At 35.9% G+C, this 15,905-nt stretch overlaps 1 protein-coding gene across 2 annotated transcripts in view; it reads right to left on the bottom strand.

The window, feature by feature from the left end:
• Nucleotides 1-15,905, bottom strand: part of ODAD2 (outer dynein arm docking complex subunit 2) — a 296,623-nt gene that overhangs the window by 113,593 nt on the left and 167,125 nt on the right. For both annotated transcript variants that reach the window (XM_053713898.1, XM_053713899.1), the window contains 2 exons: nucleotides 10,535-10,777; nucleotides 1,582-1,696 (listed from right to left, as the gene is read on the bottom strand). In XM_053713898.1, the coding sequence (XP_053569873.1) occupies nucleotides 1,582-1,696; nucleotides 10,535-10,777 (358 nt within the window). The remainder of the gene's footprint in view (nucleotides 1-1,581; nucleotides 1,697-10,534; nucleotides 10,778-15,905) is intronic.

Genomic DNA, 15,905 nt, shown 5'->3' with positions numbered 1-15,905 from the left:
TAGCGGAGGAAGAATATGCTGCAATCACGGTAAGGTTTGGCTTTAAAGTCATGCATGAACTTGTCACGATATACATACACATACATCATTAGACATGTAACCCCTTATCGCTAGCATGTAATTGTTAATGCACAACTTAGCTACAGATAAAGTTAGAAAGATTTTTCAGCTATTAAAGTGACATGAAACCCATTTTTTTAATTTCCTAATTTAGACAGATCATACAATTTTAAACAACTCTCCAATTTACAGCTATTATCTCATTTGCTTTATTCTCTTGGTATCCTTTGTTAAAGAAGCTGCAATGCACTACTGAAAGCTTGCAGGGAACCAATAATATGAGGCACATATCTGCAGCCACCAATCAACAGCTAGTGAGCCTACCTAGGCATCCTTTTCAACAAAGGATATCAAGAGAACAAAACAAATTATATAATAGAAGTAAACTGTAAACTTGTTTTAAATCTTATGCTCTCTCCGAATCATGAAAGAAAAAAAATTGGGTTTCACATCCCTTTCAAAATAATCCTTTTTTAATATGAAAGAATGACAGTCAATGTAACTAAACTAAACATTATATTTCTTTTACATTGTTAATTATTGTTGTTAGTTATTGTAAAATTCCAGTTCCAGTGTTTCTTAATTACATTCTTCTTGTTAGAATTTTAGGTTCACTGATTAATGGTGTTTAATAATAAAGTTTCTCAATCACAAAGACACAGCACCTTCTCTATTCATGCTCTGCATACACAGACTGACAGAAAACAAACAGATATACACATAAATACTTAGGGCTAGATTACAAGTGGAGCGCTAAATTATCGCGCTCCCGCAAACTGGCAAATTTGCCTGTTTGCGGCAAAATGTTTAATTTTCTAAAAGTGCCCCAAATGCCCGCAAAATAGAGGGCATTATAGTTTTTATTTTTAAAAATTTGTTTGTTTTTTAATAAAAAATAACTGCACTAGGCAGTTTTGGGGCTTTAAAGTTGGTGGGAGTGAGGTGATAGAAAAAAATAAAAAAGCACTAAAAAGCGCCTTTACATTGCGGTCTATGGGAACTGTGTGTTCCCATAGACCGCAATGTAAATATATATGTATATGCTTATATGTTTAAAAATGCTTCCCATTACTGCGCTACTTACCTCCTTCGCTGCATAAGGTTCTTATGCCTTCTCTGACGGCATCAAAACGAGGGTCCCATAGGAGCCTATGGAAGCGCGCTCTCATGAGCGCATTGCGCTTAACTTGTAATAACAGCGCACATTATCGTGTGTGGGTATTACAAAGTGGAGCGCTACTATCACTTACAAGCAATCGATATTTAGCAATCTACTTGTAATCTAGCCCTTAGGATTTGATGATCTAAGGCAATCAGCTCTGGCGAGATTTTCTAAATGTAAATTTTAGCTTGAAAGCGGTTTGTCTCATTAGAAACAGGCAGACAAGCAGAAAGACATGTTGGTGAAACAGAAAAACAGAAAGATAGATAAATTGACAGATGCAAGTTTAGTGAATGACGGAGACATCCAAAAGCATTTTTGTACATAGACAACACAAAATACTTTATCTATACGCTCACCTTTGCATTTTCGATACAGGGACAGATGGCCCATGCTGCACTTGCTTGAACATCTGGATGTGGATTTTTAAGCAAAGACCACAGTAAACGAACTCCATCTAAGCGGTCAATTATCCTGTCACATGGCCAGACATTGGAGAAATAAACATCATTACACTACAAGAAAAGTAAAATTCCAACTACAGAAAATTTAATTTAGGCAATAATGTCAGAAGAAATATCAGTATGATTTTGGTGAAGCTTGACATAAGATGATTTCATTACAGAATTCCACTACCATATGTTGTGGTCTGTTTCCTTTTTATCCATTTTCCTCTGTTACTGTAAATGTGAAATATCAATACACAGGCTTAGAGTAGTTACAGTATATAAACAAGCCTGTACTATACTTAAAAAAAAAAAAAAAAACTGTGAAATTTTAATGACATCCAAAAATACACAAACACGTTGGGTCCGTCAAACAGCCACACACTTTCCAGAATAAATATTTACTTTTTCTTTTTTTAAATGACTTAATGTTGTTCAATTTGCGTAGGATGTTTCTGCTTTTCGAATAAAAATGTTTGAAAGCAGTTTCCTATTCTACCGTTAGTGTTTTTTGCTGTCAGGGTTGACTGCATTGCAGTTTAGTGTAGAAGAGTATGTGGCAATGCTATTCAGTAGTAAAAAGGAGTATGAGTATTTAAGGCTGTAGTACAGTGCATCCTTTGTTGGGAACGAATAATATTTAACTTGTTTTCCATCTGCTTCCTACTAACATAACCAACATTAAATGCTGTGCTATAATTACATAAACATGCTGTAATCAAACCATTTTCATGGGTAGCTGAAAAATGAATTATCAGAGTCATCTCTACACCATCTGCTTTGTGTTTATACATCAATCAGGGATAGTAACTACATGTTAGCGTCAACTTTGTAACAGTGAGCAAAAGGCTATGTAAGATTTCATATGAATTACACCGAATTGTATTTAAAATATATATTATATGTATATGAAAAGGTGTGATCCTATGCAACTACGAAATTAAACAAGAATAGTTAAAAATAAAATTACATAAGTATAGGTGGAAAGTAGCATTAAATCATCAATGACTGACAAGCAACAAATTGCACTGGACAAGTAAGAGATATGGATTTTGCCTATAGTGAACTAGTAAATTTGAATCTCTGGATTAGTATTTTTTCCCTGACTGGTAAGCTATAGTGATAATTCCATTCATGTTTATTAGTGCTCACTGATGTACCTATAACTGATACAAACTGATGTCACAAAACATACTTTTACACACAAATTCCACTACCCTGTTTAAATTGCAATAGACACTTATTAAAACTATTTTTCATTTTGTTATCATGTTATTGCATTCAATTGGTCACAATTGTGGTTACAGTAAGGTACAAAAATGAGTAAACAATTATTAAAGGACCATTAAATGCAGAAGTATTGCATAATCAACAAATGCATAATATAGTGCATTGAGGCTATCCCGGAGAAAGGCGCTAATTAAGTTGTTATTATGATTATTATAATAAAGTAAAGACAATGCAATAAGTTTGGGCTAGATTACAAGTGACGTGCTAACTGTTGTAGGCAAGTGATTTCACCTTTTCAAGTGAGATAGAAAGAGTGCTCATATTACAAGCTGAAAGTAACATTTTACGCCCTATTTTACATTAACATTATAAGATATATATATATATATATATATATATGTCTAATAATAAAAATAATTATTTTTTTCTACGCTAAGAACATATGAATGTAAAATATACGTAACGCGATTCATCTTTTGTGCTTTTGGCCTAATGTGGTGTCTGGTTAGCACACATGAAGAATTACTCATCTCAAAGTACGTTTCTGAATTATTTAATATAAAATATTAAAACATAATAATAATTATTAAAAATTATTATACATACTGTAGAAAATTCTAAATAATCCATAGAATATATTTATATAATTGTTTTAAAGTATGTATAATAATTATTATCGTTCTGTAAGTGAAGAACATTGGAATGTGGAAATATTCATAACTCTTGTCGGGTTAGAGTGCGAACGATAGGTGTTTTTTATTATTATTCTGTGTTCTCCATTGGTGTTTATGGGGAGACTACATTAACGTAGTCACAAAATTGTGAAGTTTGGAAGTTAGTGAGCGTTGGGTTTTGCTTAAGCGAAAACTTTTTAACTTTCAACTTGTATTACACGCACAATCTGACACGTGCAAAAAGATTACTTCTAGGTCTAACACGCTGTCTGGCTAGCACAAAAGCAGAATTAGTTATCTTAAAGCATGTTATTGAAATATTAATAATAATAATTAATAATTATTATGGATACTGTAAAATATACATATATATTCTATGTATTTTTTAGAATATTTTAGTACATCTATAATAATTATTTCCATTAACTATCAATATTTTTCAATATTTTATAATTAATAAATAAGATAACTCGTCGGGTTAGTGCATATAAAGAATTAGTGTATTCCTGTCAGGTTTGCGCACATCCGACAGGAGTATACAAATTGAAAAATATTAATAATTAATTCATGTAAATGATCATTATAGATGTACTAAAAAAATTATAAAAAATTTAAATAATCCATAGAATATATGTATATTTTCAGTATCTATAATAATTATTATTCATATTTTTTCAATATTTTATATTTCAATAACGTGCCTAAAGATAACTTATTCTGCACGTGCACTAACCCGGCACCGCTTTAGACCTAAAGCATGAAACCTGAAACGCATTGCGCATATTTTACATTCCTATTATAGAAAACATATAATTTTATTATTAAAAAACAAACATATATATATATATATGATAATGTTAATGTAAAATATATATCTATACCTATATATCTATAGGAATAGATATATAGCTATAGGTATACATAGATATATATATATAAATATTTATTTAAAATATATATATATATGTCTAATAATAAAAATAATTATTTTTTTCTACGCTAAGAACATATGAATGTAAAATATACGTAACGCGATTCATCTTTTGTGCTTTTGGCCTAATGTGGTGTCTGGTTAGCACACATGAAGAATTACTCATCTCAAAGTACGTTTCTGAATTATTTAATATAAAATATTAAAACATAATAATAATTATTAAAAATTATTATACATACTGTAGAAAATTCTAAATAATCCATAGAATATATTTATATAATTGTTTTAAAGTATGTATAATAATTATTATCATTCTGTAAGTGAAGAACATTGGAATGTGGAAATATTCATAACTCTTGTCGGGTTAGAGTGCGAACGATAGGTGTTTTTTATTATTATTCTGTGTTCTCCATTGGTGTTTATGGGGAGACTACATTAACGTAGTCACAAAATTGTGAAGTTTGGAAGTTAGTGAGCGTTGGGTTTTGCTTAAGCGAAAACTTTTTAACTTTCAACTTGTATTACACGCACAATCTGACACGTGCAAAAAGATTACTTCTAGGTCTAACACGCTGTCTGGCTAGCACAAAAGCAGAATTAGTTATCTTAAAGCATGTTATTGAAATATTAATAATAATAATTAATAATTATTATGGATACTGTAAAATATACATATATATTCTATGTATTTTTTAGAATATTTTAGTACATCTATAATAATTATTTCCATTAACTATCAATATTTTTCAATATTTTATAATTAATAAATAAGATAACTCGTCGGGTTAGTGCATATAAAGAATTAGTGTATTCCTGTCAGGTTTGCGCACATCCGACAGGAGTATACAAATTGAAAAATATTAATAATTAATTCATGTAAATGATCATTATAGATGTACTAAAAAAATTATAAAAAATTTAAATAATCCATAGAATATATGTATATTTTCAGTATCTATAATAATTATTATTCATATTTTTTCAATATTTTATATTTCAATAACGTGCCTAAAGATAACTTATTCTGCACGTGCACTAACCCGGCACCGCTTTAGACCTAAAGCATGAAACCTGAAACGCATTGCGCATATTTTACATTCCTATTATAGAAAACATATAATTTTATTATTAAAAAACAAACATATATATATATATATGATAATGTTAATGTAAAATATATATCTATACCTATATATCTATAGGAATAGATATATAGCTATAGGTATACATAGATATATATATATAAATATTTATTTAAAATAAAAATAACAGTTTCCTGTATGCAAAGAAATGTGAAATAATTACAGTAAATAAACAATGAAACACATTATTAAATATTATTATAGAATTATTATATATCCAAGTCATGGTATAGCACTCCTGGTAACTCGCCTTGTAAATATAATGTCTCTTTTGCCCGGGGTGCACCTTAATATACTACCAGGGGTCGACAAATCTGTTCAAAGTTTAGGAGCCAGACATACTATTAGGAGCCATACAGTGGTATTTATATATAGATATATGGAAAATAACCCAAAAAGTTAGGAGCCAAGGGTAAAATTCTAGGAGCCAGTGGCTATCTGGCTCCTGGGTTTGTCGAGCCCTGGTTACCACAGTCCAACAAATTAGAAAGCACTCACCAGATCTTATTTTTTTTAAATCCATTATTTCAATGTGATGTTTCGGGGTTACCCCCGTCCTTAGACATGTTTGTCTGAGGACGGGGAAACCCCAAAACATCACATCGAAATAAAGGAATAAAGGATTGAAAAACTAAGACCCGATGAGTGCCTTCTAATTTGTTGGACTATATATATATATTGCCCTTTGCCGTCAAATACATGGCCATATACCATTTATGTTTTAACTTCTTTTTAACTAATATTTATATGAATAATTTTTATCAGATAGTTTTTATATGAGTGTAGCAGTATATATTAACAAACCTTTCAATTGTTTTTACCTGTATTTTATTTGCTCTTGAAAAAGATGTTTGTATACGTTGAAACGCGTTGTGCTATTAAAGTATTTTTACTGAAGCATTTTTTGGCTGTGACATTGCTGGAATTCGAAATCTGATGGAGTAAGTTACTACTTATTTTACTCAAGTAATTTTAACATACATATCATTGGAGCTTTTCCTTGTCCTCAGATTGTTAAACCACAACCGTTACAACATATTTGTGAGGTCTTCTTCAGTTGGGCGGACATCATGCATCTTATGGAGTGAGTATATTGCACTCTTATTAATTGGCTTATACATGCACATCAAGCCTGTTTCTCTTTGCCATCAGAAGGTTTAAAGATATCCATACATCCTGTATATTATGTTGTGTTTGCTTCAACATTTTTTTTAGCCCTAATCCTTTATGCGAGGACTTCAGTCACGATAACCCGACATGCATTACATTTGATTGCGCTTGAGCGAATGCGCTTACTTTCAGCTTGTTATACTCACATAAATTAACACGCCTGTGATATTCTCATATCACTCTTGCGCAAATGTTAGAGCACCACTTAATACAGTAGATTATAATCCAATCCAAAATATGTTGTATCATAATAAACAAAATTATGTACAAGAATAAAACATAACGCCTGTAGATTATAATACAATTCAAATCATATTTATGTGTCATACATTTATTTTTTCCATTTAATAATTTTGCATAGCAGACATACAAAAATATAACTAAATGACTAAACTTAAAACAATTCAAAAGCTTATAATTAACCCAGGATAACAATATAGGTGTATATTGAGAGGCGTTAATGGACCACTATAGAGGAAATATTACATACTCTAACTTGTTAGCATGTAATTTTAAGAATAGTGACCCTGCAATGCCATATGTTTAACCGCATTACATAGACTATAATTGCTGACTGGGTACCACCAGAAGTTCTGCTGCATCCATATCTATATACGTATATATATATATATATATATATATATATATATATATATATGTACGTACAGGGAGTACAGAATTATTAGGCAAGTTGTATTTTTGAGGATTAATTTATTATTGAACAACAACCATGTTCTCAATGAACCCAAAAAACTCATTAATATCAAAGATGAATAGTTTTGGAAGTAGTTTTTAGTTTGTTTTTAGTTATAGCTATTTTAGGGGGATATCTGTGTGTGCAGGTGACTATTACTGTGCATAATTATTAGGCAACTTAACAAAAAACAAATATATACCCATTTCAATTATTTATTTTTACCAGTGAAACCAATATAACATCTCAACATTCACAAATATATATTTCTGACATTCAAAAACAAAACAAAAACAAATCAGTGACCAATATAGCCACCTTTCTTTGCAAGGACACTCAAAAGCCTGCCATCCATGGATTCTGTCAGTGTTTTGATCTGTTCACCATCAACATTGCGTGCAGCAGCAACCACAGCCTCCCAGACACTGTTCAGAGAGGTGTACTGTTTTCCCTCCTTGTAAATCTCACATTTGATGATGGACCACAGGTTCTCAATGGGGTTCAGATCAGGTGAACAAGGAGGCCATGTCATTAGATTTTCTTCTTTTATACCTTTTCTTGCCAGCCACGCTGTGGAGTACTTGGACGCGTGTGATGGAGCATTGTCCTGCATGAAAATCATGTTTTTCTTGAAGGATGCAGACTTCTTCCTGTACCACTGCTTGAAGAAGGTGTCTTCCAGAAACTGGCAGTAGGACTGGGAGTTGAGCTTGACTCCATCCTCAACCCGAAAAAGCCCCACAAGCTCATCTTTGATGATACCAGCCCAAACCAGTACTCCACCTCCACCTTGCTGGCGTCTGAGTCGGACTGGAGCTCTCTGCCCTTTACCAATCCAGCCACGGGCCCATCCATCTGGCCCATCAAGACTCACTCTCATTTCATCAGTCCATAAAACCTTAGAAAAATCAGTCTTGAGATATTTCTTGGCCCAGTCTTGACGTTTCAGCTTGTGTGTCTTGTTCAGTGGTGGTCGTCTTTCAGCCTTTCTTACCTTGGACATGTCTCTGAGTATTGCACACCTTGTGCTTTTGGGCACTCCAGTGATGTTGCAGCTCTGAAATATGGCCAAACTGGTGGCAAGTGGCATCTTGGCAGCTGCACGCTTGACTTTTCTCAGTTCATGGGCAGTTATTTTGCGCCTTGGTTTTTCCACACGCTTCTTGCGACCCTGTTGACTATTTTGAATGAAACGCTTGATTGTTTGATGATCACGCTTCAGAAGCTTTGCAATTTTAAGAGTGCTGCATCCCTCTGCAAGATATCTCACTATTTTTTACTTTTCTGAGCCTGTCAAGTCCTTCTTTTGACCCATTTTGCCAAAGGAAAGGAAGTTGCCTAATAATTATGCACACCTGATATAGGGTGTTGATGTCATTAGACCACACCCCTTCTCATTACAGAGATGCACATCACCTAATATGATTAATTGGTAGTAGGCTTTCGAGCCTATACAGCTTGGAGTAAGACAACATGCATAAAGAGGATGATGTGGTCAAAATACTAATTTGCCTAATAATTCTGCACTCCCTGTATGTGTGCACATACATATAAATACATAAATACACATATATAGACATGTATACATACACACATACAAATGTTTAGACATATATATATACACACATTTGAGCCCTTTCTAGTCAAACACCTTGTCATATACATAACCATTTTATATATTTTTTTAAATATTAAACTGATATTTTTTTTATTAAATATGTATATGTGAGTGTAATACTTTATTTTAATATGTTTTATATGTGTTTTGTGAAACTTTTACTTTAGCCCCAACACTTTACTTCAGGTCTCCGGTCATGCTAATTTTTCTAGTGCTACTTTGGGTTACGCTTGAGCACAAGCCATAACTTTCAACTTGTAATATGAGCGATATTTAGAGCAGTTGAAAGTATAGGGTGTGATAAAGGGATGTTGGCCACACTAAACCCTCTCTGGTAAATCTGTTTTAACATGGACTTGTAATATTAATTTGTACACTAATTTTAGAGAGGTCCAATGATGTTGATATTGCACCCTGCACTATCATTAGTGCTCCACTTGTAATCTGGGCCTATATGTTTAATCCCTTTGCAGTGGTTTAACAAATAGCACTGCATGGTCACCAGTGTTAAAGGGACAGTCTACTTTATTTTTTTATTGTTTAAAAAGATAGATAACACCATTACTACCAAATCCTAGCTTTGCATAACCAACATTGTTATATTAACATACTTTATAATCTCTAACTTTGCCTGTTTCTAAGCTCCTGCAGGCTACCTCTTATCTGAGTGCTTTTTATTATCTTTTTAAATCTTGTACAACAGCCAGACGATGTTTGTATATGTGTGCCATATGGATAAACTTGTGGTCAATCCCATGGATAATGATAATGGTTATACATAAACCAGCACTGATTGGCTAAAATGTAAAATGGTAAAAAAAAACATTGAGATAAGGGGGCAGTTTGCAGAGGCTAAGATACAAGGTAATCACAGAGGTAAAAGGTGTATTAATATAACCGTGTTGGTTATGATAAACTGGGGAATGGGCAATAAAGGGATTATCAATCTTTTTAAACAATAACAATTTTCAAGAAGACTGTCTCTTTAAAATGACATGCTCTAATGAATTAGGGCATATCCTTTATTAATTTTAATGACCTGTAATAAACGTTTACCAGATATCCTATTCCAGCATTTGAAGTGCTGAACAAGTGGTTTAACTATACAAGTAGCCATTTTGGTATATAAAGTAATATTCCTGAGGGTACACAATATGAAGCCATTGCTACATTTACTTTTTTATGAGAATACCTGTAACATAGAAATGTTGTGACCACACATGGAGTGATATTGAAGTAAAAGGACTCAATATGAGTACAACCAGCATATAAATTATTTAGTTTATTTTTTTATTAACTTATATGAAGGTTGAGGTGTACTTATTACATTAATCATGTAGTTAGTGTCCACTATATTCTAATTTTCCATATCCACTGTGAAATATGTAAAAAAATGTAACTTACGCCATATTCTCAGGTTCTGAAGCACAAGCTCCTACAGCTTTTGTAACATTCACAAGAAGTGCTTGGTTTGTTCCAGAAAGCAAGTTTACAAGGGGATTGATTCCGCCACTTTTTCGGATGATCGCTCGATTAGTTGGTTCTTGGCCACATTCTCCTAAGGCTCCAACAACATTAACAAGGACTTCCTCGGGCTGATCTGTCAGCAAAGCTACCAGAGTTTCTATCACTTTATACTCTTGAAACCTTTAAGAAATTAGCAAAAAAAGAGACCAACATGTAAGTGAACATAGACTGATATTATTATTATTATTCTTTATTTATAAAGCGCCAAAAGATTCCGCAGCGCTGTCCATGGGTAACAAAGGTAAAAAGGACAGTACAATATGAGACACCAGACAAAATGTAACAAACAAATATAGGGGGAATTGGGAGCCCTGTTCCTGTGGGAACTTACAATCTAAATAGGTAGGAGGGTGAGAAACAGGAGGTGGGGACTGCAAAGGTGGGAATGATGTTAGTGTGGAGTTAGATGAGGGCAACTATTAGGCAAGTGGAATTCATTAGTTACTGATTTGGTGATAGGCTTCCCTGAACATGAGGGTCTTTAGGGAGCATTTAAAGGAGGAGAGGTTGGGGGAAAGTCTGACAGCTCGAGGAAGTGCGTTCCAGGGTTGGTGCCACACAAGAGAAGCCCTGTAGTCCAGCATGAGAGGAGGTGATGGTAGAAGAGGCAAGGAGTAGATCATTGTTGGATCTTAGGGGACGGGCTGGAGTATTTTTGTTGATGAGTGAGGAAAGGTATGGGGGGGCTGCATTGGTAAGGGCTTTGAAGGTCAGAGTGAGAATTTTGAATTTAATTCTGCTGTGAATGGGAAGCCAGTGAAGGGACTCCCAGAGGGGTGTAGCGGATACAGAGCGTCGGGAGAGGTGGATTAGCTTAGCAGAGGCATTTAGGATGGATTGAAGGGGGAGAGGCGAGAGAGAGGAAGGCCAGTTAGTAGGTTGTTACAGTAGTCAAGCCGGGAAATTACTAGGGAATGGATTAGCTGTTTAGTAGTTTCAGCAAACAGAAAAGGACGAATTTTGGAGATATTGCGTAGGTGGTTGCGACAGGATGAAGAGAGCGATTGGATGTGGAGTATGAAGGACAGATTGGAGTCAAGTATAACTCCTAGGCAGCGGACTTGGGCTGATGGGGAGATAGTGGTGTCATCAACAGTGATAGTAAAGTTAGAAACTGGAGTAGAATTAGATGGGGGGATTAAAAGAAGCTCAGACTTGGACATGCTGATTTTTAGGTGGTGAGAGGCCATCCAGGAAGAAATGCCAGATAAGCAGTCGCTGATGTGGGAAAGGACAGAAGGAGAGAGTGCAGGGGTGGATAGGTAGATCTGAGTATCATCAGCATAGAGGTGATAGTTGAAGCCATATCTACTAATAAGTTTACCCAGTGAGGAAGTATAAATAGAGAAGAGTAAAGGGCCTAAAACAGAGCCTTGAGGTACTACAACAGACAGAGGCAATGGAGAGGAGGAGTCGCCAGCAAATGAGACAGAAAAGGACCTATTAGAGAGATAAGAGTGGATCCAGGAGAGGGCAATGTCACAGAGCCCAAGGGAACTGAGAGTCCGAAGGAGGAGGGGATGGTCAACAGTGTCAAAGGCAGCAGACAGGTCAAGTAAGATAAGTATAGAATAGTGGCCATTGTTTTTAGCAGAAAGAAGATTGTTAGTAACCTGGGTGAGGGCAGTCTCAGTTGAGTGTTGGGGACGGAAGCCAGATTGCAGAGGGTCAAGCAATGAGTTGCAGGATAGGAAGTGTGTTAGGCGATTGAAAACTAGTTTTTCCAGGACTTTAGAAGCTAAAGGAAGTAGTGATATGGGGCGGTAGTTTGCAGGAGAATTGGGGTTGAGGGAGGGTTTTTTGAGGATGGGGGTGACCTTTGCATGTTTGAAGGATGATGGAAATGAACCAGTAGTAAGGGATCGGTTGAATATGTGAGTAAGAGCTGGGGTGAGGGTAGAGGACAGAGAAGGTATTAGATGTGACGGGATAGGGTCAAGGGGGCAGGTAGTGAGGTGTGAGGAAGATATAAGGGAACTCACTTCATTCTCAGTGGTTGGGGGAAAGGTACTGAGAGTGTTGGAGGGGGTGACCGGGGGCAGAGATGGAAGGTTGCAGTCTTGTGGTGGGATGTTACTTCGGATGGTAAGTGTTTTGTTGAAAAAATAGTCTGCCAAGTCTTGAGCACTAAAGTCAGATAAAGGGGGTGGTGCAGGTGGAAAGAGGAGAGTGTTGAAAGTGGAGAAGATACGTTTAGGGTTTGAGGAGCGAGAAGATATGAGAGAAGAGAAGTAGTTTTGCTTGGCTAAGTGAAGGGCAGAGGAGTAAGAATAAAGAATGAACTTATAGTGTAGGAAATCGGGTTCAGAGCGGGATTTCCTCCAGGCACGTTCAGCAGCACGGGAGCATTTTTGTAGATAGCGTGTTTGCTGAGAGTATTTGTGGAGGAGCAAGGGTGTCTAGTGCAGAGGAGAGAGTATTGTTATAGTGGTTTGTAGCAAGGTCAGGGCAGGATACCGTGGAAGTGTGGGGAAGGCGTTTTTTAATAAGGTTAGAAAGTTGGAGAGGATCCCAGTGTGCAGATTTCTACTGGTGCGGAGGCGGGGGGGGGGGGGAGAAATAGGTTTAGCATGTACATTGAGATTATAGGTGAGCAGATGGTGGTCTGAGATGGGAAATGGGCGACAGGTGACATCAGAAGGGGAGCAGAGGTAGGAGAATACCAGATCAAGAGAGTGTATGTCACGGTGAGTAGGGAATAGGGTGGATTGTGAGAGACTAAAGGAGTTTGTGAGTAAGAGAAGTTTAGAGGCAGCAGGGGCAGATGGGTTATCAATGGGGATGTTAAAGTACCCTAGGATTAGAGCAGGTGTATTTGTAGAGAGAAAATGAGAAAGCCAGGGAGCAAAGTTGTCGTGGAATTGGGAGGTTGGTCCAGGGGGGAGATAGATAACTGCCACCTTGAGGGAGAGGGGGGAGAAAATGCGGATGCAGTGGACTTCAAAGGAGGAGAAGGAGAGAGATGGATGAGGATGCAGGTGCTGATAGAAGCAGGAGGAGGATAGTAAGATTCCAACACCGCCACCATGTCTCTCACCTGGCCTAGGTGTGTGGCTAAAGTGGAGACCGCTATGCGTTAGAGCAGCAATTAAAGCAGTGTTAGAGGAAGATAGCCAGGTTTCAGTAATTGCTAGAAGATTGAAAGCGTTAGAAACAAACAGGTCGTGAACAGTTGTAAGTTTGTTACAGACATAGCGTGCATTCCAGAGGGCACAAGAAAAGAGAGGGGATAAGCGCTGTCGGTAAATGGAGATGAGATTGTTGGGATCACGTGACCTTGAGTTTGTATTGTTGGAGACTGAGCGAGAGTGTAAAATTGTGTTGATTGCTGCAGGGCCAGGGTTAGGAGAGACGTCACCAGCAGCAAGCAGTAGTAGCAGTGAGAGTGACAGAAGGTGAGAGTGAGACTTGAAGGATCGTGTATGATTAGACACCGGAGAGTTAGATGGGGAAGTATTGCTAAGGAAACAGAGTAGTTCATGAGAGAACAGCATAGGGTATGAGAGAAGGGAGGGAGAGATAAGGATAGTGTGGTGATTATTGATGTTATAAGGGCATGCAGTGAATTTTAGGAAGATCGCAGACAGAAAGAGCAGAAAGGACATAGAGAGCATTGTGCAGGTGTATAGTTAGTAAGGATTACCTGTTAGTGGGGTCTGCAGTTTCCCCTCCAGTTCTTAACTCGTCCACTTATAATCCAGAGCCACTTTGAAGCTTAGAGCCAAGGCTTCACAGAGCCAGGTCTCAGCTGTATATAGTAGTGAAATTAGAGTTGGAATGATTTGATTCAAGGCAGCTGTGTTACAAGTAGACTAGTTAGGTAGACTGGAGTTACAAACTTGTAAATTAGATGGGGGGTGAGCAAATGGCTGGGGGATGCACACAGAAATTGTACAATGGAGCTGATAACAAATATTCAGAAAAAGTCATACATTCAGACATCAGAGGATGCATACCAGTATATTGAAAATACATTAAAGGGATGTGAAATAGCAACCAGGGCAAAAAACGCAGAGGAAGAAATACATACCAGTATACTGAAAATACATTAAAGGGACGTGGAATAGCAACCAGATAGCAAATAGATATGTGTTAACACCACATAAATAAATGAATACCCTTGTCCAAAAAACTTTACTTCCTGTATGGATAAAGAATATTACGTCCTGTATGGATAAACAATATTACTTCCTGTATGGATAAAGAATATTACGGCCTGTATGGATAAAGAATATTACGTCCTTTATGGATAAATAATATTACGTCCTGTATGGATAAAGAATATTACGTCCTTAATGGATAAATAATATTACGTCCTGTATGGATAAAGAATATTACGTCCTGTATGGATAAAGAATATTACGTCCTGTATGGATAAAGAATATTATGTCATTCTTGGGTTACTGATTTTAGAAACACGTCTCTGCTTTTAATATTTATCCTGAATACTCGCTTTCAACAGCAAATTCTCCACTCAAAAAGAAACTGCAGAAATTTGCCCTGAATTAGATGTAGTAAATGTTATTTTCTTTAAAGGGACACTCTACTTGAAAATTGTTATTCTTTAAAAAGATAGATAATCCCTTTATTACCCATTCCCAACACTGTTATGCTAATATACTTTTTACCTCTGTGATTACCTTTTATCTAAGCCTCTGCAGACTGCCTCCTTATCTCAGTGATTTTTACAAGCTTTCATTTTAGCCCATTAGTGCTGTCTCTTGCGTAACTCCACCAGAGTGAGTATAATGTTATCTATATGGCAAACATGAGCTAGCATTGTCTTTTTAAACCATAAACATTTTCAAGTAGACTGTCCATTTAAATCTATTATCAAATCTTCTGTGCTGTCAACTAATCTTCTGCTAAACCTTTATCTCAGGCTGCTTTCTAGATTTCAGAGAAGACTTTTGACTTTGGACTAATGAAAATTTTTATGCCAAACCCATTAACCAAACCCCCACAAAACTTAGCCTGTCAACTCTTAATTAGTACTAACCAATGAAAAGAATGGTTGGACTCTAATTTTCTAAAGAGCCTGCTCATCCTCAATACTTATTCTTTATATCTGATGAAGCGCATGTGCCCATGCGCGAAACGCGTAAGATAGGAGCTTACCTGTGTCTGACGATAAGCCTGCTCCTAATAAATACTTTATTTCATCTACCTTGAAGACTCTGCATTCCTTTTTCCTCTTCTCACATACTTATTCTTTATATATAGAAAGGGGAAAAGAAAAAAGTGAGAC

This window comes from Bombina bombina, chromosome 5 (genome assembly GCF_027579735.1).
Source record: "Bombina bombina isolate aBomBom1 chromosome 5, aBomBom1.pri, whole genome shotgun sequence".
Taxonomy (NCBI): domain Eukaryota; kingdom Metazoa; phylum Chordata; class Amphibia; order Anura; family Bombinatoridae; genus Bombina; species Bombina bombina.
Note: the sequence above shows the minus strand (reverse complement) of the source record. Positions and strands in the feature narration are given on the sequence as shown.